This window comes from Phalacrocorax aristotelis, chromosome 3, assembly GCF_949628215.1.
Source record: "Phalacrocorax aristotelis chromosome 3, bGulAri2.1, whole genome shotgun sequence".
In the NCBI taxonomy this organism is placed as follows: domain Eukaryota; kingdom Metazoa; phylum Chordata; class Aves; order Suliformes; family Phalacrocoracidae; genus Phalacrocorax; species Phalacrocorax aristotelis.
Genome location: NC_134278.1, coordinates 12,631,879 through 12,655,703, shown reverse-complemented (window position 1 = coordinate 12,655,703; position 23,825 = coordinate 12,631,879). Strand labels below are relative to the sequence as shown.

The 23,825-nt window shown below is 42.8% G+C and overlaps 1 protein-coding gene across 2 annotated transcripts; it reads left to right on the top strand.

Annotated features, from left to right (window-relative positions):
• Positions 1-170: 170 nt before the first annotated feature.
• On the top strand, positions 171-23,541 carry KCNS3 (potassium voltage-gated channel modifier subfamily S member 3). 2 transcript variants are annotated; one of them, XM_075086751.1, is made up of 3 exons: positions 171-220; positions 20,486-20,670; positions 21,362-23,541. In XM_075086751.1, exon 3 carries the CDS (start codon positions 21,411-21,413, stop codon positions 22,893-22,895), a length of 1,485 nt encoding a protein of 494 aa, XP_074942852.1. In that variant the 5' UTR covers positions 171-220; positions 20,486-20,670; positions 21,362-21,410; the 3' UTR covers positions 22,896-23,541. The 2 variants fall into 2 exon arrangements, with proteins under 2 accessions (XP_074942852.1, XP_074942851.1); XM_075086750.1 differs by lacking the exon at positions 171-220 and adding an exon at positions 16,659-16,839.
• The last annotated feature ends 284 nt before the right edge of the window (positions 23,542-23,825 follow it).

Below are 23,825 nucleotides of genomic sequence, written 5' to 3'. Positions count from 1 at the left end.
CCCCGGGGGCGGCGCGGGGACCCCCGGGGCGGAGGCAGCCCCGCCGGGACAGCGCCGGTCCCTCGGGGCGCTGGGGCGGGGGCCGGGGGATGCCCGAGGCCGGGGTGGGGACGCGCCTGAGCCCGCCCCGCCGCCGTCTTCCTTCCCCTCCCCGCTCGGTGCGGCCCCGCGGTGCCGGGATCGCGGCGGGGCCGGCGGCGGCGGCGTCCCGCAGCTCCAGGTAGGCAGCGCCGCCCTCCCCTCCCCTCCCGCCGCGCCCCGGCCCGCGGCCGCGCTCCCCGCCGCGGCGGGGGGCCCCGGGGCCGGCGGCTTCGCGGCCGGGGGGGGAGCGGGCGTGCAGCCCGGCAGGGCTCGGCCCGGCGCGGCGCCGGAGGTGCGACGGCTTCTCCTTGCGTTTTGCGGGGCGAACAGCCGGGGGAGGAGGAGGAGGAGGAGGAGGAAGAGGAGGGTGGGGGGTGCTGGGGGAGCCCCGGCGGGCTTCGTTGCTCCGCCGAAGTCTTGCCCTGAACGCTCCGGCTCGGGACTTGCAGCCCCTCTCCACCCGTTCCCCCGAAAGGAGGCGGCTCCGGGGAGGCGGCGGGACCCCTTCGGCCCCCGCGGAGGGGACGGGGCGCTGCCGGGGCCGCCCCGCGGTTTTCCAGCCCACTTCTTCGCGGCTGCTTTCTAATGGCTTATGCGGGAGCAGATCAATAGAGATGTCTCTGAATCCCTTTCGCATTGCAGAGCTCTGCCTTGCCTTTTAAAAACACATTTAGATTAAAAGTAAACTAGATTTAAACAGCCGTGCATCGCTACGGTAGCCTCTATGGCTGAAGAAATGTGGGAGAAGGCTCTTCTCTCTGCATGGCCGATGTAAAGTAGACTTCCTAAGTTGGGGATAATTTCCTCGATTGATTTTAGTTCCAGGTGGATTTTGAAGGGGCTTTCTCTTTTTATAATGAAGACTTTTCCTACATTCTTCTGAAAGACAGTGAACATCCTCACTGCTCATTTTCTGGATTTTCTTGCCAGTGAGATAGCCCTGAGTCAATACTATTTCTCTTTTTGCCTAATGCAAAGCACAACTGCTGGTTATTCTGGGATCTGAACTCAAGAGTATCTGCTGGGGAAGGTAGACCTCAAGATCTGAGCAGTGGCAGTGTATCGATTCCATTAGCAGAATTTACAGATCTACCAACAGATCCCTTTGAACACAGTCGCTTTCCCAGAATTAAAGTTCTCTTCCGAGCATCCGTCGCTGGTCTAGACCAATAGATGGCATAAGGTACTCAGGCTAACATCCTAAGAGAACAGAGGAGGTGCTTTGTACACGAGCCAGGACTTTCAGAAGGTATGTGTGAGCCAAAGTCTGGGTGTCCGACTTGGGACACCTTGGGAAGGTCCCACTTTCAGAGGCATGTCCCAGGCCATGCGTTCTTATTTTCCTTGGTCACAAGCGCAGCATTTTCCAAAACCCTTCTCTGCTCAAAGCAGTTAGGGTTAAATCACCCACTGTATCGGTAGGATTTGATCAGTGTTGATGTCCTAAGCTCAGTAGGAAGCCAAGGTGGGTGGCTTTTTGGCTTTGCAGGGTGTGTTAGTTATCTGCTGCTGGGGGGAAGGTGCCCATTGCAGCAGGGCTGAAACCAGTAATCACTTCTGATGAGATGGAAGGTTTTTTATAGAGAACTGTGTCCTCTCCTTGTTGCCTTCTACTTATTCAGATTTCACTGCTCGAAAAGGTAGTACTTGGGGGAGTGGAAGATAATCGGCTAATAAGGAAAAAACTTCTTGGTTTCTGTATCTGAACTTCTGCTGAGGTAGCACAGTGGGTAGACAAAGATGGTTTTATGTTCTGAAATTGTGTAACTTATTTGTATATAGGTAGGTAGCTAAATTATGATAAAATAACTTTGACAGTAATCATACCTAGCTTTTATGTGGTACTTGTTGTTTACAGATTCCAAAGCAGTTCTTATGAAGAGGTTAAGTATCATTATTTCAATTTTTTTTTTCAATTACAGGAATTGAAGAGTGGGAAAGGTCCAGAAATGGTATCCAAACTTCCCAGGTCTCAGTCCTTTACTTTGTCTGTTAGACCTTCTTTATACAGGCTAGAAAGATTTGTTTAAGTTGATCTTAAAATAAGAAAAATCTGTATGTATTCATAGCAGAGGACATTAAAACTCTTTTTGAAGAGACGTTCTTCCTTGAACACCCCATCTAAATGTCTATGTCTTGCTACCAGTCTCAACACTAAGGCAACCCACAGAAATGATAACAGCCCTGCAACCTCCTATTTGTGAGTGCAGGCAAAAGAAAATCAATGAACAGTGGTTTTCAGCTGAAGTGATGCAAACTCCCGTGTGATCCCTCCCATTACTCCCGAGACGGGTGAGGCCAGATGTTCTCCTAAAATGCCCGTTGTAGAAACAGAGAGATCCGGAAGGAGAAGCATTTCTTTGCTCATCCTCTCTAAGACTTAGCAAATTTCCCAGGGCAAGAAGAATAAAACAACCACAAACCTGAACAGATGATAAATCAGTATTAACCCACGGATATAGCTTTAGCTGTGGAATTACAGCTATAGGCAAGGTAAAATCAAGTATTAATACTCAGTGCCAAGACCATGGGCTAGGTTCAGCCTCAATACAAAATGAGGTTCAGCAGTGACTGAGCTGAGCTGCAGAGGCACCTTAAACCCATATGGAAAGTGGAGACAGCCGGGCTTTCCCCGCTCAGCGTTTGTGCATCTGCCAGAGGTGTGCTCTTTGTTCTGGCTGAGCCCCCAGTGAAGCCGGTGTTGGACACATTGCCTGCCTCTGTGCTGGGATCACTGCCAGAGACTGCTGCCACTGCTCCCGTGGCTGCCTGCTATTTGCGTCCCTCCTCCCTCCCAGCTGAGCAACCTGAGCCCCACATGCTGTCAGGTAAAATAAGTGCCGGTTAACAAGAGGTGCGTGTGAAAGGCAGATGCTCTGCAGAGTCTGATGTGAGCTAGGGTCAGAGTGAGAAGCAGACTGTCCTGCTGGCCAATATCTTTCCTAACAGCCCATCCTTCCTCTTGGTTACTTGAAAACAGGTTGTGGCCATGCTTGCTCCCGGAATCCCTCTCTAGCTAAGCCCATTTGTTTGCAGTATGCCTCCTGTCTAAAGGCTCTTGATTTAAAGAGCTTGTTTACTTTCTGCTGGGGCACGTATATTAAAAAGACCTGCCCAAGGCTAATGACTAGAAACAAGGCTCAAGTCTCTAAACTCGCATCATTCCCTGCCTTGCAAATTTTCAGTTATGGGATGTCTGCCAAGGACATATAATAAAACAGAGCTCATGAATAAATAAAATGTATTCCACTAACCTGTAGTTATATTCTTCTTCTCCTGTCTTTGCCCCATCTTTTTGTTCTTATTTCTTGCTCTTCATCCATTTTTTGCTGTTTAGCCTCTTTCTCCTGTTTTAATTGATGGGACCATCTTATTTTCTCCCTGTCTTGCCTCTTTACTTTCACAGAGGGGAAAACACGCCCAGAAAACCAGGCAGGATGCTGTCTGATTGCCCTTGTCTGGTTCTGTGTAGAGGGTCAAATCCTCAGCTGACAGAAACTGTCCTTGACTTGTTCCAGTCAATGGTTCTGCACCAGTTAATGCCAGGTGATCATCCGCTCCAAGGTGTAACTCCAGTATCCTCCTCCAGTCTTTACCATTTATTCTTTTTTATACCCTGTTTCCTTCTGGCCCCTTTTATTTTTCCATATTTTACTGATGCTTCTTCCCTTTCCATTTCATCTGAATATGTTCTATTCTGCCTCATGCCATCATTCCTAACGTATCTGAAGTCCTAGCAGTGCTGTGTTAAACTGCTGTCATGTCATTTGTTGATAATGTGCTCATCTTTTCTTAAAAGGGAGTTCTGTATGTGAGTTGCTTGTAACAGTTTTCCGTTGTTTTTTTTTTTCCATGCTATTCTAGAAGAGATGACTTCTAAAATATTTATCTTGATTGGAGACGAAGATGGTGTTGACCGTGTTTGTTCTTAGTTTCTGAGGGAGCTCATTCCACAGTTATGATCTTATTTTCAAGAGAGATTTGTCTTCCGGAAAGATGAGCTTTATCACTTATGTTAGAAGGTCCTGTTGTGGTCACTGTGTTTGTTCTGGAGCTTAGTTTACTCTGGATTCAGGCCATCTGCTGTGTTACAGGTAAAGCCTGAGACCTTGAATTTCATGCACTACTCTGCAAGGAGCTAGGGTGGTCTCTGTGGTTAAATTTTGGTAATGTTGAAATAAAGGGTCATGGAAGGCTTCACTTACTTTGGCCTCTCTGAATTGTTTCCCTCACTGATATCTGTCTGCTAGGTACTCCTGATGTCCTTGGTCTTAGCACGATTTTCTGTTCTCCATCCCTTTATCTGCAGGCTGTCCAGCTCATCTTCTCACCCTTCACGCCAAAGTGCCTTATCCATTTTGCCTTCCTGTCCCTGGCAAGTTAGTGGGAGCTGAGACGAAAGACTGTGATTTATCATCTCTCATAGCTGGTGAGGAATTGCTGGGAGGTCGCGCAAGGGGGGGCTGTACGGCTCAGCTCTTCGGCCTCTCCTCGGTTCAGAGCAGCCACGTGCCCTGACTGTAGGCATCAGCTGACTTCAGTTTGCTCTGTGTCTGTTGTAATCTCTTCCAGGTAGGTTTATGTCTTAAAGGTTGAACTTGAGCAGGGGGCGCAGCCTGATTTTGATCCAGCAGAATCGATCCACATGCGGTGGCAGTCAGACAGCATTGCACGATCCCTACCTCGCTGCAGCAGCAAGAAATGCAGTTGTCTCCTCTTGCCCTGCAAGGGGTTGTGCTGGCAAGGTGTGAGCTCTGGAAATGTACCTATTCTGCTGGAGCTGCCTGTGCTCTGAACAGGATTGTCTTGGGGTAAAGGCTAATAAATGAACTTTCCTCTTTTCCCTTTTTTGGGAATGTTTTGGTACTACCAGCCTGCCAGTAAAAACCAGCAAAGGCCACACGGACAAAACGGAGCGTGGCTGGTTTAAGGAGGACAGGTTATTTATCATCCAAGACACAGAGAATTTTGCTTTCTTTTTTTTTTTTTCTCATGTGTTGTACATTATTGTCCTTTATTCATCAACTTGGACAAGCAATTTAGATGCCAACTGATATCTTAAAAACTTGTTAATTCTTCCACGTTTTTAATCATTCTAGTCCAGTGCTATTCTAATGAGAGGCTCAGAGCTCAGCCTGTGCAGAGGGCTGCTGGCCCCTCTTCCCCTTCAGTTTTCACTAAAAGCAAAGCAAAGACAGAGGCTTTATGGACTTGGGAATGTTGAAGTAGAACATGTTGACCTGCTACGTGATGCTGAACAGGTCACTTCTCAAGCCTCAGGTTCAGCTTCCAGCTGAAGACATCCACCTCACAGGAGTTTTAAGTTAATAAATTGCTTTGTGGACAAAAACTTTCTTTTATGTAATCGTCTTGCAAAAGTTAGTATTAGAATTTGCTGTCCCATGTAGGGGGCATTTTACATTTCTCTGATTTTTTGTTCTTTTTCTCTGAGCCTAACAAATCGATTGCTGCTGGTGGTGTAACTGCAGGCAGCTTACCTGTGGGAGGCAGATAACCAACTCGGGAAAAATCTATGAACAGCTTTGACTTGCATGGAGGAGTTAAGACACAGCCTGGGTAGTTTGATAAAAATTGGAAGCATTTCTGATAGCTCTGCTCTGCTCCTTGCTTGTCTTCTGCTTCCTCCCCTTGAGCTGACAAGAGCTGATGCTGCTTCCAGCGGCGTTACCTGCTGTGGGGGCTTCAGCTCAGAAACCTCCTTGATAGTGGCGGAGAGTGTATTGCAGAGGGCAAGGGGATTCTCACTCTTTACTTTAGTGAGAGAAGAATTGACCTCATAGCTTGGGAGGTGCAATGATAAATCTATATGACTTTAGTGTACAATTATTGTCAATCAGTACGCTTAAAGGGGGGGGGTGGTGGAGGATCGGATATGTCTCGAAGAAGGCTCCTTTTTATTGAAGGTTTTATTATATCTTTTATCTTCTTTTTTTTTTAAAATTAAAATTCTTCAGTTATCTGAATCATCGTAACTGCTGATTTAACTGGATTATGATTCCAAAGCTGTTTTGTAATTTTATGAACTCTATTTATTGCCAGTTGAGAGAAGAGTCGTAAGTTAGGTTTTGATTTTGAAAATAACCAACTCATTACTGCAGCACAAATTTAAATCAGTCCTCCATGTTTTTGCCCTAGCTAGTTACAAGCATTGAATGACGTTTCAATATGACATTTTAGTGGCAGACACCTTTTCCCTGAATAAGCAGCTGAAAAGGATGCTGCCTTGTATATTCTTAAGCTAAGATCTCTGTGTGTCCCTGTCCAGTGCAATGTTTGCACAAAAAAGGACAGCCAGTGTGGATCAATACACTCTTCAAATTCACCCGTGACATTGGTAAAAGCTTGAGCTGAGCAAGTGGGATCGCATGGGTCCCTGCTCGTATTTTATCTCAGTGCCATTAGTCTAGCCTAGAAACAGTAATGGTGTTTATGGTCTCCTTTTTTTGTAAGATATTCTTTTCAGGGAGTTGCGATTTTGTTTTACTGTTTGCTGTGTGTTAGGCCAGGCAAAGAGCATTTTTTTCTATGCATTTTTATTAATTTATTAGAATGACAGAAAAGTGCAAAGCTAAGGACAAGTTTACTCTTTGGGTCTCACAGTATATTTGACAATGAAATAAGAGTTTTTGTGGGACACCTTGAAACTTGTGAATCTTAAAAATGAGAAAAGCCTAATCTGCAAGCACTTGCTACTTAGCAAAGTGCTTATTTCTGTCTCTCTGGGATGCTCCATCCATCTCCTGGCTGTGAAGCCAGCCTTTTCTGAGGCCTTCTGTAAATTCTAGAGGCAGGGGATGTGTTCCAGCCTTCTTAAGCTATCGGGTGTCCTTGGAGCTGAGCAAAAGCTCCAGCTGAAGAAAATATTTAAGAAGTTTATTCATGAGCTTGTAAGAAGTCCAGTGTGACTTGAAAGAGACTCTCGTTGTTTGTGTATACCTACCTCTATCTTAAAACTTTGGACTGAGTCTCCGCTGGCATCTCTGACATCTGCTGGCCCTAGGCCTACGACTTGGATCTTAGGCAGTCAGGCATGTTTCTCTTAGCGATAAATATTACTGATTTCAGCTGGTATCAAGTGTTTATGTATTCAAAGTCTAAACTTTAAAGATCTTTGGGGCCCCTGGGGCCTGTGGGAAACTGCTGCACGAATGGAGTGAGAAGCAGAAGTCATCATTCTTCTGTCCAAGGTTTTACTGAGCACATACTGATGTACTTCATCCAAATGTAGACTAAAAAAAAAAAGAAGAAATGTAATTTCAGGTGTCATCTTCTTCCTCCTAGTGAGCTGTGGATTAGCCCTGCTGCTAAGGACAAACAGGTTTTTGCTTAAAGTGATGTTTGGTGGTATTTTGCTTCAAACAGCATCTTATATACGGAAACTACCAACTAAAACCAAGTAAGTATTGCTCTTAAATTACTTTCTTCCAATGCACTGCATATGCTTAATTAAATCTAATTCTTTCTCTGAAGATAATGTAGTCAGAGTCTCAGCTCTTCCTCTGGACCTGTTGGTATGAACTGCCTCTGTATTGTGGTGCCTTTTAAATCCTGGGGGCTTGTTGTGGGAGTTTATGAATCTGTCTAGGAGAAGTTTACCCCAGGCAGAAACCTAAGAAATCCGTTGTCCTGTTAAAGTCTTTGGCAAAACCTCTGCTGATTTTGTGGGATTAGGATTTACCCAGCCACCTGTCTTCATTTTTCTTCTCTGGACGTTTGTATGGGTCATCTTAGACATTAGGAAAATATGTTTGTAATAATAAGGTGGGAGAAGAAAAGAGGAAGGACTGTTTCTGGCTTCTGAAATTCCTTCTAATCTGGTTTGGTTTTATATTCTGTTCCAAACTCTCTGTCACTGAAAGGCAACAGTAAAACTTACACTCGAGAAATTTTATAGGGCCTGACACCGGGTTGAGTAAATGGCTATATTATTATGGGCTGTGCAAACACATGTATTAATATTGCCCGAATCCAGCCCACGCACATAATGCCTATAGTACCTTACAAGTTGTGCCAATGTGCAGTATTATTTTGCATATATAAATCCAGGTGTTGGTAGCTACTCAACGCTTCCTGAAAAAACGATGGGTAATAATACTGACAGGTGCTGAGATGAATTGCATGGTAGGACTAATGCTTATTTGGTGAAAAACTTATTTGCTGGCTGTTCCTTTTTGTGCACAGTGACAGTGCCTCAGCTATTTCTATGAATATTCAGTTGAACAGTGGTGCAGTGATACAATTTTCTATCTTAGTCTGTCATGTGCTTGCTTCACATATTCCTGGAAAATGTCCTTTCTTGCTGAATGCTTTGTGGGGACAGCCAAGTTGAAGTAAGGCAGGAAAATACCTTTGGTTTTTGAGGACTGAGATGGCTAATGCTACACTGATACACTGACAGGATGCTGTTAAAAGGGATTTCAAAGGGATTTTCTGGAGAAACTCCATCTGGGCTGCAGTAGCCCCGTGCAACAGTACAGGTTGGGGGGCTGACTGAATGGAAAGCAGCTCTGTAGAGAAGGACATGGGCATCCTGGTAGGCAACACACTGACTGTGAGTCAGCAGTGTGCCCTCATGATGAAGACCAACTGCATCCTGGGCTTTATTAGCAAGGCTGTAGCCAGCAGGTACAGAGAAGCAGTTATTCCTCCCTGCGTGGCACTGTGAGACTGTATCTGAAGGTCTGTGTCCAGTTTTGGGCTCCCCACTACAAGACATTGACATACTGAAGTGAGTCCTGCAGAAGGCCATCAAGGTAGTTGGGGATTGGAGCACACAGCATACAAGGAGAGGCTGGCAGAGATGGGTTTGTTCAATCTGGAGAAGAGAATGTGTGTTGGAAACCTTACCCTGGTCTACAGTTACCTGATGGATGGATATAGAGGAGACAATGCCAAATGTTTCTTGGAGATGGACGCAATAGGATGAGAGCCAGTGGACCCAAGTAGGGAAAAAAGAGCATCTGATTAGACATTAGGAAAATTATTTTCACCATAAGAGGGGTCCAACACTGGCCCAGGTTGCCCAGAGAGTTTGGGAAGTCTTGGGGATATTCAAAACTCCATTGCTTTGAACAGCCTGCTCTAACTAGACCACCTTTGAACATTGGGTTGGACAAGATGACCTGCAAAGAACCCTTTCAACGCAAATTGGTTTGTGATGCTGCCTGAAAAGTCAAGGATAGGGGTTGAACAAAGCAATGTCCAGTATAGGAGTGGTAAGCATGTGCCCCAAAATCTGTGCACTCCAAGAAAATGAGGCTTTTAGAGGCCTAAGTATAGGCAAGGCTTACACAGTGGCTTCAAACAGTGTGACCCCAGAGCTTGTTCTGCATCTATCGCTTCTGTAGTGCCATGCTACAGTCTGTCTCCTGTTCTAAGATGGCACCTGATGGACACAGCTGACTGGCTTGTTCTGTAGCAAGCTGGACCAGCTGCTCCCAGGGGTGGCTGGAAGTCTGCATCCAACTTCTTTTTTACATCCAGAGGTTTCTACGCTCAGGAAAGTCTCTCTTGCAGATATTACCTCCAGCTGCCTCCACATACCCTCCCTTATAGCATGTGGCCTCATGTAACGCATGCTGACACATTGTAAAAGCAACTTGGGTGCTTTGAAAGTGATTGTTGGATCGAAGCAGGCTCCAGGACTTACACCAGTGGGATCTGGAGCTCTGCTTCAGAGTTTTCTTGGGTCAAGAGAATATTTTTTTAACAACACACACTTCTTCAGTTAAATTAACGTGCTTCAAACACAAAGGTTTTAAAAGTTTTTCAGTTGGAGTTTCACCCAAAATATCCACAATAACAATTGCTTGTGTTCTTGTTGCCTAAGAGACTGCAAGTATCTTGGAGAATTTTACCATGGTAAAGAAAACCTTTGTTTATCTCTGAGATTAACAGACTTTTTTCAAAACATAAAAAAAATAAATACCATGTAGCTTCAACTACTCAGACTGCCAGGTAAAATTAGATATCATAGCAAAGGAGGAAACTGAACTGTTACAGAGAATTTGGAGATAGCCTGTTTTTTCTGTCCATCCTCAGTGGCTCCATTCCATTCCAAATCTACCCTAAGCGTATACATCCATGGGCCTGAGCTGCAGCATGGGATGCCTAAGTAGATGTTAGCAAACCAGTTTTGAGAGAACAAGGGCATTCAAGCACAGGGCTAGATTCCACAGCCTCTCTGGGCAGGCTTTATTATGGGAGATTAAATAGACATTTGTCAAAAATTGCACAGGAATAACTGATCCTGCATTGTGGTGTGGCAGGGATTGAATTATATTGCTCTTCAGGGTCTATTCCGAACTTAATTTCTGTAGTCAATAGTATATTAATAGCATAACCAATTTATTTATAAATGAAAAAAAAACCAAAGTGACTGAGATACACCCATAGCAATATTGTGGGGAAAGAATTTTTTAAGCAGGTTATCTCAAAACCAGGACTTTACGGAATAAAACTATAATGGATTCAAAAGTTATGAGTAGCCAGCTAAGTGGTTTAGCACTGTGCCTTCTGCGGTGGAACTGCCCTTTAAGCTATTTTGGTCCTGTGGCTGAGTGCTGGAAAGGTGTGATTGGTAGCACAGGCAGGACTGATTTCACGTGTCTCCTAAGTGTTTTTTCTGCTATGATGTACTACAACGTATCCTTGGGTTTTATGTTCATAGGTGTCTCTTCCCAGCATAAGGTGGAAAAGCCGTACTTTATGGAGTGCATAGATTTGTCATTGTTGCAGAACAACTTTTTCACCCAGTGAAACTGACTGTTGTGATTGGACTTTGTGTGCTTTAGATACATTATCTTTCTTCAAAAAAAAAAGATTGGGAGGGAGAAGAGATAATCTAGGAGCAGAAATGACCAACAGTTTTGCAGCACCAGGATTTATCTGTACTAGGAATTGAAGGACAATTCCTCAGATTCCAAAGTGAGAAATAAGAATAACCAGTTTTCCTTTACAATGAGGAAATATAGGATGAACTAATGAATGGGAAATTATGAATATCAGATCCATCTTCCTGGCAGTGAGCTAAATCTTATTTTTAAGTCTCTCTTCTCCTTCCACAAGAGATAAGAATATTCTGAATTTCACCAAACTCCATATTCCTTTCCTTACTATGGAAGAGTTATGGTTCACTGAGGGTATAATTCGCCTCTGTGCGGAGGCTTGTGAACTATTAATACTCTGCTTGAAAACTCAGAAGAGTCTTAAATGGTTCATGGACCTGTGTATTAGAGAGAAAATATTATGTCTAATTGTTTATCCCGTTGTATTAAGGCTGGAGGGGTTCTAGTGGTGGGACAGATTTTTCCGTTTCTCACCTCTGCTGTCATAGCTTCTCAATGCAACCACTTACTCCTGAAACTGCACTATAAATGCAGGAATAATGTTTAGATTTTCTAGTATAGCTAAATGTGCTTTTTTTTTTTTAAATAAAGAAATATTTGAAGATGGCATATTTCAGGAAAAATGAGCTTGCGTAGGATCATTAACAGCCCAGCTGTGTAGTTCTTCTGGAAAGCAGCAGCAGCATGCATGATGAACAGAGGCTAGCGAACCTGCCACTGACTCCAGTTAGAGGCTGTCCTTTCTGTTAGTGAAGGGGCTCCTATAAATAATTTGGTTTTGGAATTGCCTGTTGTAGGGCTAGTCTGTCAGAATGATCTGACTGCTGGCTCTGGGCCCAAGTACCTGGTCCTGTGTCTCAGGGTACCAGTACCTGGTTTGGTATGTGAGAGCTATTGAGGAGACTGTGAAGAGGGTAATGGTGTGAGAGGACGTGTGCTGTGCTTGTTCATGGACAGCTGATCTCCTGCCTGACTCCAGGCACACTGCCTTCACTGTCTGGGTATCTACATCATCTTGTTTGCCTAGGTAATTAACCTTTCAAAGCCAAACTACCTCTATGAGTGAAATAGACTTTCACTGAGGACCTCCTTAGACTCTAGACTAATCAATGAAGAAAGGAGAGGAGAACGCAGAATTATTTTTAATAAATATGTTGATGTACTTTTATTCCATGTAATTTTTCCTATATGGAAAAGTATCTGGTGCTGGGATTGTTATCAGGTGTTTTTGGCCACCAGCGGCACTACAAATTACTACAATAGGCATAACAATAGGATTTTTTTGTTCATCATGCTTATTGGAGAAGTACTTGAATGGGAACAATGTAGGACTCAGTGGAAAATGGGGTACAGAATATTAATTTGAGGAAGAGAATCTATAGGATCTATATTGCAGACATCCTTTGACCTACAAGTTACAGTGTTCACTTCAAACAGTACTTCTTGTTTTGAAACTGTTCTCTTCATGGGTGTCATTAAGATGACCTGTCAAACAAGGTTATGACCAAAAGTTAACCTGGAGAGAGACAATTTATTTTACCATCAAATCATAGCAATGCTGACCTGGTAGTGATAATGCATTGGGGATATTCTAATCTCAAATATTTCTGTGAACATCAGCAATAGGGACAATATAGGTCAAGAAAAGGCTTAATGTTGTCAGCCGTCTGTGGAAGCCAACAGGTATCATAGCTGCAGCATTATAACTATGTTTAGTTAGTAAGGATTTACAGGTAGATTTTCAAGTAAACACATCTTAATCTGTCAATTCCACTTAGTTAAGGTGGATAATGATCTTTTAATTTTATATGAACAGAATATAAATTGCAAAGCCTTTGGGAATATTGCGAGGTGCAAGCCTGTTAACTGTTGTAATGTGTGTTGTCTCCAGAAGCTTTTCAAGTTAGGGAGAGGTTAACTTTTTCTTTTTTTGTTTCTTTAAATCATTTTACAAGATAACATTCTGATAACTGGGTGGTGTTAGATCTCACTCCCTGGTCTTATGTATATGAGAAAGCAGTTCAGATCACAGACTGCATTCCCAAAGAAGCTTCTGTCATGTTGATGCTACAGCTGGTACTGTTTTCCCTCGCCCCTTTCTCCTACCCACCCCATGGCACGTACTCTGTTCTTGCCAGCATCCCCACAGTGAAAGTCAGCAGAATTTCACTTTGGGAGGATGCATTTTATCTAGTATTAGCCATATGCAAGTTACTTATGACACTAGTCATATAGGCTGCTTATCAAGTCAATACAGAGACGAACTTCTCCAGTGGGTGATTCACCCCACCTGGAAATGTCTGCCTAAGCTAGGCAGTATGAACCATGGGATGGAGGTGCTTATTCTTCTATTCACGCTTGTGTTCTTTCACTCTGAGTTACAACAGCCCCATTTCTGCCTTCTGCAGTCTTCTGGAGGAGGTGATTTAAAAGAAACAACCCAACTATATTTCCCTTGAAGACTATTTTTCCACAGGTACAGATATTGAAATAATTTTACATTTTATTGTCAGCAGTGCTCCTAGGAGCTACTTTTGTTTCCAAATGATGATGACTTCTTTCTGGTTTCCATTTTATTGCAAAGATGCATGAACATTTGGTGCAAATTCAGTTTCTGAAACAGTCTGCTGACATCAGTAGAATTGTACCGGGGTGAACTTAGCCAAGTAGGCTTACGTGGAAGTAACATCAGAACAAACTTTGGCCCTGCATATTTCAACTCAAACTTTATTTACCTAAGGTCTCCTGGGAGGTTGTACTGAATCTATTTTAAGAGAAGTAGGGCTGCATATTTCTATTATTTTCATGGCATTTTAATGCAATATTCTGGCTAAAGGATGTCACTGACGATGGAATATAAAAATTAAATTGCAACTAAGCAAATAATTTAGCCGATGTATTTATCCTTTTTGCCTCATGGAATGTCCATAACCACAGAGCAGTTTCTTCGGATGGTCTTGCTATTTGTGCTAGATGACTTTTTTATGTTAACCTCTGCCTCCACAGACTGTTCGCAAATGATTTTACAGTTAACTTAACTGTGTCAAATATTAAAAGGGAGAGTTGATAGTTACAGCTTATATCACAATGAAAGAGGCCGTGCCAAGTAATACTGCCTTGTATTTTTTTCAGGTTTAATTATGTGTGCTAAAGCAGTTATTACTGCCCAGCTGACAGGCAATAGCTTAAGCCATACTAACTGGATTTCAGTCCAAATCCTTAATTGTGATTTATCAAGTAAATTATACATGCATTTAGATGTTTTACTCTGCTCAGTGAGTCAGAAAGCATAGGCAGTACTTTTAGGTGTTGCATTAGACAAGTATTTGCCCTATGATGAGTGGACATACACAGACATTTAGAAAATCAGTGACAGTGTTGATCTGGAGCTGAAGTTTGTTAGCGTCATATCCACAGCTTTTCAGTAGTACTTAGGTGTCTAAAGCTGCATGTGTGCAGGTAGGGTGATTTGTAGAAGCTCCTAACTGTCAGGAAATGAGCAGAAGTTAGAGCCCAGGTGGTTGTCTGCATCATTTTGCATATTGTCTGCAAAATCTGGTGCCTAGGGATGGTTGGGTGGTCAAATAAGATTCTTTAAAGTGAATTTGCTCAAAACTCAGTTTTCTGAAGTGGCAACCCTAAAATGGAAACCTACCAAGAGCATCAGATTCTTTGGGATTAATATCCTTGAGCTCTGTAATTAGTTTATAAAGATCTGCCTGCCCTTTCAAGTTCACGTCAGTATTGTAGCCCTCTTCACTTCAGTGTGAGCAGGATTTAGCCCTGTTTATTTACGTTCTTTCAGCTTAGAGGAAACGGTCTTGAAATATGAACTCTTAGTCTTGAGAGGTTTATGAAGTGCTACTGTGTAGCAAGCAGGAGGTGAAGCTATAGACAACGTAACCATGAAGCAAACTGGTAGAAAATCTGTAGGCATGTGCCGCCTTTTTTAAGTACCAAACCACAACACAGTCTATCCAACTGTAAATCAGTTCAACTTCCTTTCCATTGTGCCTGGATAATCACAGGCAGATTAATGCTAACAAAAAGAGCTGTCCCAGTTTGGAATTACCAGTAGCTGAGGTACTACTGTGCTCAAATGTGAAACACGTCAAAAAAAACCGTGCTGAAGCTTGTGAGGTAGAACGTCACAGCATGTGGGGACTTTGCACAGAGAATATGTGAAAGATAACTGAGAAAGAGCAACTTTGCTAACAAATAAATTTGTGGTATGGGGGTCCACATTGCCACTAAAAATCTTTTAGGGGTTTGTTCCAGAAGAGGTTGGAAACCACAGTGCTTTGGGGTATGTTGTACATCTGTGGCACAGCTCTCTCAAGGGGACCGTACATACAAACCCTGTCTCTGTGGCTCTCCTTCTGTGAGCTTTAGGGATTTCACAGCATGCTAAAAGCCCAGAAATTTTCTATCCCCCTTCCAAGCCAGACAATGGCCCTTTGGCCTCACCAACAATGTATGACTGCAGAAGTGCTGGCTAGAGCCCATCTCCAAATTGGATTGGGAAGAGTTGGATCCTGTCATTTTGGTTTTTATTCCAATGTTTGTATCCTTTTCACACAGCTTTCCCTTTGACTGGCTTTTATTTGGCCCTCAAGCTTAACATTTGGAACTTCTATTTGTTGGGGTTTTTTTTCATCATCGCAGAAAATAATGTTGATTCTTCCAGCAAGCATCTTTCTTTTGTGTTGTTTCATTTTCTATTCTATATGAGTTCTTATCCAGTAGCTCATTGAAAGAACTGAAGCAATTAAAGAAACCAAGTAACTAACATCTGGTATGTGTTTGCTTACTCTCTCATACTCTCTCCAGGGCAAGAAGTGTGTGCTTTGGAATGGTTAGCAGTTTATTATGTTATATATGAATACTTGTTGTTTACAGAAGATCAAAGAAGTTAATGCTCCACTTCAAGTTGAGAGTTGCAAAGTTTGTGGTAGCTCTACGTTCTTAGGATGTTCATGACACAGGCTCTGGCACTCCAGGAAAGTATCATTTCCAGCTGAGCATGGTTTTACCCTTGAGTAAAAAAGTTGGTTTAGAGAGTAAAGGGTTCCCTTGAGTAGAGAGCATGTTGTGCTGAGAGAGAAGTTGTCATCTGTGGTCTTTGCCCTGTGGCTGGAGTCACTTGTTTAAATGCCACAAATTGTTCTTATGGTGCCTGGCACAAAACAATGTCCTGGTCCCTACAAGTCAAACATGGCATTCTTCAGATAATGAAGCTCCTCTTGACATAGTTATCATGAAACTTTCCTGTATGTTCTTGTCTTAATCCAAAAATCACTTAGTAGTATTATAGCAGGTTCCGGATCACGGCCTTCCTATGCAAGATCCATTTTCTCTCTGTATCTTGCACAAATTATGACTACAGTGCCCTCAAAACAAAGCAGTGAATTGTTGCTCACTGAATTTATTATACAGAGCAATTACATGGAGACATCATTAGGAATATAGTCTGCATGGTCAATATGGGTTTATACTGCTGTCTCAACAGTAAGTCAGTCTAGTGTGCTAAGGATTTGCTGAGCACTGAGTTCTTGCTTTAGTCAGTTCTGAGTAAAACTTGCTTTTTTTTTTGTTATGGCCAGAAATGCCCCTAGATAAACTGAGATCGGGCTTGTTTTTTATAATATTAGCTTATATTGCTAGTGCTCTCGTCTTAATGAATTGCTGAAAGCGTAGTAGATATTTTACTCACTGAAATTAATCAATAAATATAGCCAGTTTAGTTTTGAATATACTTTGACCTCCAGTCACTTCAGTCCCTGAGATTTATTTTCTTTTTTATTTATAGTGTTGTAAAAACACAGCTTAGCTCTAGATCATTAGTGAAGTGTGGTACCGTTCATCAGCTGAGTCCTGCTGCCCTTCAACTGTGAGTAGAGATCAGTGCTTTTATTTTATGTCTTAATCACTCCTAAAAGCTGAGCCTTGGGAAATGCCTGGAGCAACTGTGTCTTAAAATCATTCTGTTAGCTACTAAATACCTGTCTTCAAACTACACCTTAAGGTGTAAAATCACTTCTCTGTACACAGTTTATCATGCCATAAAAACTGACTGTTCTCTGTCTTGCTTAGTTAGAGAGCACTATGCCTTATATTACGCTTCCTCTTCCTACCCCCCGCCCCAGATCTTAGCAGAACAAGAACTTTATCTTGATTGTATGGTAGGCTATGCAAACAGTAAAATTAATGTTTCAAACTAATTTGGATTTAAGATAAGTTCTTTAAAGAGGTTGTAGTGTGGCCAGAGAAAGAAATGCTTTTTCCCATTTTACAAAATAACAATATTCTTTCAGTATATAAATAAAGCTCACTCTGGATAGAGATCTGGTTTTGCAGAGTTAATTACCAGAGCAAATGTGCAGTTTCAGCATTTTCGGGGCCTGGTTGTTCATGTGTTATAGGTGTCAGTCGTTGTTATACACAAGGGGATTACTATGAGATTTTCAGTAGTTTTGGTTGGAATGAGTCCTGTGAAGAAGCAGAAGTAGAATACGTGAGGTTTATAGCATCAGACCCTGTGTTCCTACTTGTATGAGGTACTATAAAAAAATAATACAAGGAAAATAGTAAGAGAGAACGGCACCGAGAAGTTCTGTAGTGTTTTTTGTGACAAACCGGAAAAAAACCCTTGCAGGTGGGGAAGTTAAAGGCAAGGTAAGTGAGAAGGTGATAGCTCAGAAAGTCCTTTGAAACTTCCCTCTAAATAGAAAAATGAATCGGTATTAAAACCTGATGTGCCTTAACTCATGCCCTGAAACCCTGCCACCATGAGCTCCCAGTGATCTATTTCTCTGTTCTCACCCCATCTGGAAAGCACTGGAGTAGCAAGAAGGCAACAGAAGTCCTTTCCTTCATGGCAGTTGCAGGGAGTTGCCGATCCTCTAAACAGTAGGTGTTCTCCATCACAGAGAAAATAAATCATTGCATTTTACAGATAGAACGAAACAGTCTCAGCTGGAGAGATTCAACTTCTGGCTGATAAACTCTTCAGCTCTCCGGGCACTTTGGTGCTTTCCCTCCTAGCGTGAATCTGTATCTCAATTTCCTTCTCCTCTTCTTGGCATTTAATCAGAAGTTTGAAGCCAGTTTTGAAGGCTTTTCCCACTTCCATCCTTTGCTATAATCAACAAGTGACAAGGACAACACTGCGCGTGAGGATTGACCCTACTGTGAAGCAGGATGGGGTTGTCTCCCTTTAGGTCTTGCTGCAGTAGAAGGATGTTGGGAGCTCTGCAACACAGTGGGTCCGTCCCTCAAAGGCAAGCAGCCTTGCTGGATCCTCCCGTTTGGGATGATAGACTTGGGATCAGTAGCTGGAAAATGGGTCCACCTCCACAATGCAACCACTTCAGTCAGTTTCTTTTAAAAATGGTCAGGAAGTCATAGATATAGATGGTGGGATCGAGTGCACCCTCAGCAAGTTTGCAGATGACACCAAGCTGAGTGGTGCAGTTGACACGCCAGAAGGATGGGATGTCACCCAAGGAGACCTAGACAAGCTGGAGAGGTGGGCCTGTGAGAACCTCATGAGGTTCAATAAGGCCAAGTGCAAGGTCCTGCTCATGGGTCGGGGCAATCCCCAATCTCAACACAGGCTGGGGGATGAAGGGATTGAGAACAGCCCAGCAGAGGAGGACTAGGGGTTACTGGTGGACGAAAAGCTGGACATAAGCCAACAACATGCTCTTGCAGCCCAGTAGGCCAACCGCATCCTGGGCTGCATCAAAAGCAGCGTGGCCCGCAGGTCGAGGGAGGTGATTCTGCCCCTCTGCTCTGCTCTGGTGAGAGCCCACCTGGAGTCCTGCATCCAGCTCTGGAGCCCTCAGCACAGGAAGGACATGCACCTGTTGGAGCAGGTCCAGGGGTGGCCACAAAAATGATCAGAGGCCTGGAGCACCTCTCCTACGAGGACAGGCTGAGAGAGTTGAGATTGTTCAGCCTGCAGAAAGGAAGGCCGAGGGGAGACCTTATTGTGACTTTTCAATACTTAAAGGGGGACTATAGGAAGGATGGGGGCAACCGCTTTAGCAAGGCCTGTTGTGACAGGACAAGGGGTGATGGTTTTAAACTAAAGGAGGGTAGATTTAGACTGGATGTAAGGAAAAAATTTTTACAGAGAGGGTGGGGAAATGCTGGCACAGGTTGCCCAGAGAGGTGGTAGATGCTCCATCCCTAGAAACATTGAAGGTCAGGCTGGACGGGGCTCTGAGCAACCTGGTCCAGTTGAAGATGTCCCTGCTCACTGCAGGGGGGTTAGACTACATGACCTCTAAAGGTCCCTTCCAGCCTAAACCATTCTATGATTCTAGGATTCAATGATTCTAAGTCAGTTCTGGATTAGGCACAGGTGACTAAGATGTTGCACAGTGAGTTACTTTGGGTGGCTTTGGAGCTGTAGCTAGCAGTGGTGGTGAAGCAGACTTAGACTCATAGAATCATAGAATAGAATCATAGAATGGTTTACGTCTGTTCAGGGTATTCACAGTTGATTCATATCAAGAGGTCAGTTCAGCCCAGTCGAGTACTCCCTTCTCCACAAGACCCTGTGGCTCTGATCTTTTATTTGGGGCTACAGAATGAAAACACCTACTATCTTTATAAATTGAGGCAGTAGGGCTCTATGGCTTAAAAGAACTAGTCCCTTAACAGAAGTACCTGAGGCTGAATGAAAGCTGAATTGTTCTAGCTGACAGTGAGTAAAGATTGTGGGGTGGGATTCTTTTCATATTTTGCCTTCTACTTGTTCTGGTGGTGTAAAGTGGGGCTCACCCTTGAGGCCCAGTATCCCAACCATCCACTCTGGCACTTATTAAAGTCTACAGTGACTCGTCTTTGATGAAAATGCCCAGGTTTCTTTCATATAAAGAAGTGCTGGTGCTCCTCTCTCATGCTGACATAGAGCAGGGATGCAACCATGGTGCACACCCTACGACCAGGGAAATAGATATAACCTTAACGACCTTCATTAACTGAGTCAGGCAACCTTGAGGAGCACCAAAAATTTTCAAACTCCCAACATGTCCCAACTTTGAATCACAATCGGTGCTATTGCAGGAGGCACTGGAAGACGGGCAGGTATAGAAATTACTATCTGTTCCTTGAGTAGCTTCTGCAAGCCATTAAAGAGCACCAAAGCAATTTCTTTGCATGATATGAGTCCATCTGTTAGGAGTGGAGAATTATGTTGCTCTCTTGTCACATTTAAAATTCATTGACTTCCATATTAAATTGATATAAATTAGCTTAGTATACATCAATTAATGTTTAAGTATCAGTGATCAAAAATTTTGTTTTCTTCATGATCAGAAGTTATATATAATCTCACGACAAGTGTAGGAACTGCCAATTTTGGCTTGAAGACAACTGTTCCTTAGAAGGAAAGCAAGAGTGAAGTTCTGAAAAAGCTAACTTATTTGCTAGTAACTATAACTGCCTCTTTGAATTCAGTTTCAGCTGAATGATTTAACTTACAGTAAAATATGGAAACATTGAAATGTCCTTCTGTCCATCTGCAGGTATCCACAGTTACTTGCTGAGGCAAAATTTCTGTGGAAGTTCCATCTCTGGAAGCTCCTGTTTCCAGAAATGGCATTTCAACCCCACCTTCTCAGCATTACTGTAGAGGTTGTGGCTATGCCGTGGCAGAATAAGAAGAGCTTCTGGAACTGACCAAGGTCGTAAGAGGGTTGTGACACTCCAGGTAAGTAGGAAGGCAGGCGGAAAAATACCTCGAGGGAGCGCAGATACCCAAATATGTACTAGACAGAACTCTGAAGTCAGGAACCGGAAAGCTTCAAATGCATGTTTGATATTTTTCAAGAATACAGAATGCTCTTCTGTGGATGACTCTAGAAAGAAATTAATTGATATGACAACAAAAGTAATTGCAGTCCACATTCAAGCAGATAACGTTGGAAGTAGTGGATTATAAATTGCAACATCATATCAAGCAATGCAGTTCTGCTGAAACCATAATTGAGAGACACCTGCTCTTAAGTCTTGTCCTAAATGTTTTGATGGTTTGACAAGTTTTCTGACTTTAACCCAAAGATTTTTTACTTCATTGTAGTAAACTTATCTCATGAGTATTAATTTCAATGTGATAGTTGTACAGAGACTGATTTATTGATGAATTAGGCATTCTTCTTCCACATTAGAAAAAATGAAGGACAGCTAACCCAGAACCCATTGCCCTCAAATTTGCTAAAGCTGAGTTAAACCATCAGACTGATTTAAACGTACTTCTGTGAAATGCTGAATAACGGTATTCATTATTTAATTTAATTTCTTTTTTGCTATAACATTTCACAGTAACCGGAGACGGAAAAATGAATGTGTCACAAGAGCAAAACTGAATTAAATGCTCTAACAGTTTCTTATATTCTTTTTAGGTTCAACGTAATCTCGCTGGGCACCAGCAGTGAAACTTTTCTGTCCAAAATGGTTTATGGTGAATTTTTCCGCAGACCTGGCAAAGATGCAGAACTTATCAATTTGAATGTGGGTGGCTTTAAGCAATCGGTGGATCAAAGCACCTTGCTCCGATTTCCCCATACCAGACTTGGGAAACTTCTCAAATGCCATTCAGAAGAGGCTATTCTAGAACTGTGTGATGATTATAGTGTTGCAGACAAGGAATATTACTTTGACAGAAATCCTTCCTTGTTCAGATATGTTCTGAATTTTTACTATACGGGCAAACTTCACGTCATGGAAGAACTCTGCGTCTTTTCCTTCTGCCAGGAAATAGAGTACTGGGGGATAAATGAGCTGTTTATTGATTCCTGCTGCAGCAATCTGTACCAAGAAAGGAAAGAAGAAGGTCCTGAGAAAGACTGGGATCAGAAGAGCAATGACAGAAGTATAGACTCCTCTAATGAAGAGTCATCCATATTTGATAAAGAGCTGGAAAAGTTCGACAATCTGTGTTTTGGTGAAATAAGAAAGAAGATCTGGGTCAGAATGGAAAATCCTGCATACTGCTTGTCTGCCAAGTTAATTGCCGTGTCGTCCCTGAGTGTTGTCTTGGCGTCAATTGTGGCCATGTGCATTCACAGCATGCCAGAGTTTCAAAGGCTGGACGCCAATGACAGGGAGATTGAAGACCCTGTGCTGGAAGCTGTGGAGATTACGTGCATCATCTGGTTCACTGCTGAGCTAGTAATCAGGCTCATCACTGCTCCAAGTCAAAAGAAGTTCTGGAAGAAACCACTGAATATTATTGATTTTGTCTCTATTATCCCATTTTATGCCACCTTGGCTGTGGACACAAAGGAAGAAGAAAGTGAAGATATTGAAAACATGGGGAAAGTGGTTCAGATCCTGCGGCTAATGAGGATATTTCGCATCCTGAAGCTGGCCAGGCACTCCGTAGGACTGCGGTCTTTAGGCGCCACTTTGAGACATAGCTATCAGGAAGTTGGACTCCTGCTTTTGTTTTTGTCTGTTGGGATTTCTATTTTTTCAGTGCTTGTCTACTCAGTGGAGAAAGATGATGACTCATCAGAACTGCACAGCATCCCCGTTTGCTGGTGGTGGGCAACCATCAGCATGACCACTGTTGGTTATGGGGACACTTACCCGGTCACGCTTGCTGGAAAGCTGCTTGGCACCCTATGCATTATCTGTGGGATACTAGTGGTAGCACTTCCAATCACCATTATTTTCAATAAGTTTTCCAAGTACTATCAAAAGCAAAAAGATATCGATCCAGACCAATGCAACAATGATCGCAAAGAGAAATGTAATGACCTACCTTATTTTAACATTAGGGATATTTATGCAAAAAAGATGCACTCCTTCATTTCTAGCCTTTCTTCAGTAGGAATTGTAGTCAGTGACCAGGATTCAACAGATGCTTCCAGCATCCAAGATATGGAGGATGTTTATAATACAACATCTTTAGAAAATGGTACAGGAAAATGAGTTGAATCACTTTCTCTTCCCTTTATTTCTCTTCTGATCTTGGTAAATGTGGACTTACAAACTTCAGTGAATTTATTAAGAGCAGTTAATTCTCAGGGTACTTAACTCTCAGCCATATTTGGACATTCTTTGCTCTGAGGATGCCATACAAGCTTCATTGTTTATATGAGGCTTTAAAATATGCCTCATATGGTGGTTTAGTTTTTATACAACTAATGTTATGCATTTTGGGGGAGAAAAAGTCAGGAAAAGAGTTTTAAATGTGAGATCGATGTTTGTTTGGTTTTGTGGGGTATTTTTGTTTGGTTAGTTGCTTTTTTCCCTGCAGCAATCTGATAGTTTATACAGAATCTGCTTTTATAATTTGCTGCTGTTCAGGCAGAGATATATTGAAAACATGTAAGAACTATCGCACAAGTCAATGAAGTTCTTACCTGCAAATACATCAGGAAAAAGAAGGCATTATGTACATGTAAAACTGTGCTCACTAACACATGTAATCTTGATGCTGGGAACCCGTTTCCTAAGCTGGGGCAGAAAATGTATTGTTACATATTGTTTTTACTCCATGGAAGCATAATATTTACGAATTTCTTTCTGAAAGCACAATACATTTTTAGTTTGTTAAAATAAATTAATCCCATTGTGCCTATATTTTTCCCAGTGTCCAGCATGGCCAAGCTCTATCACGTCCTAAGTGGTCTAAATCACAAGTTGCAGGAGAAGTGTGTGGCATAGGATGGGACAGGAGCTTACTGTACCTTTTGGCCACCTGAGCAATTCTGGTGCCTGGAGAGGATCCTGCTGTGATTAAGACCACCCTGGTGGCTTCCCTGGAGGCTTTGTTTTGTGGGCACTGAAGCAAACATCAGTGGTGGTCTTTAGATGTTATTGCTCCCTGCTGTCAGCACTGCTCCTTTGCTGGAGGTC

Bases quoted from the DNA above. Each gene is read 5' to 3' on its own strand.
- KCNS3 (XM_075086751.1), top strand. From the start codon at position 21,411: ATGGTTTATGGTGAATTTTTCCGCAGACCTGGCAAAGATGCAGAACTT.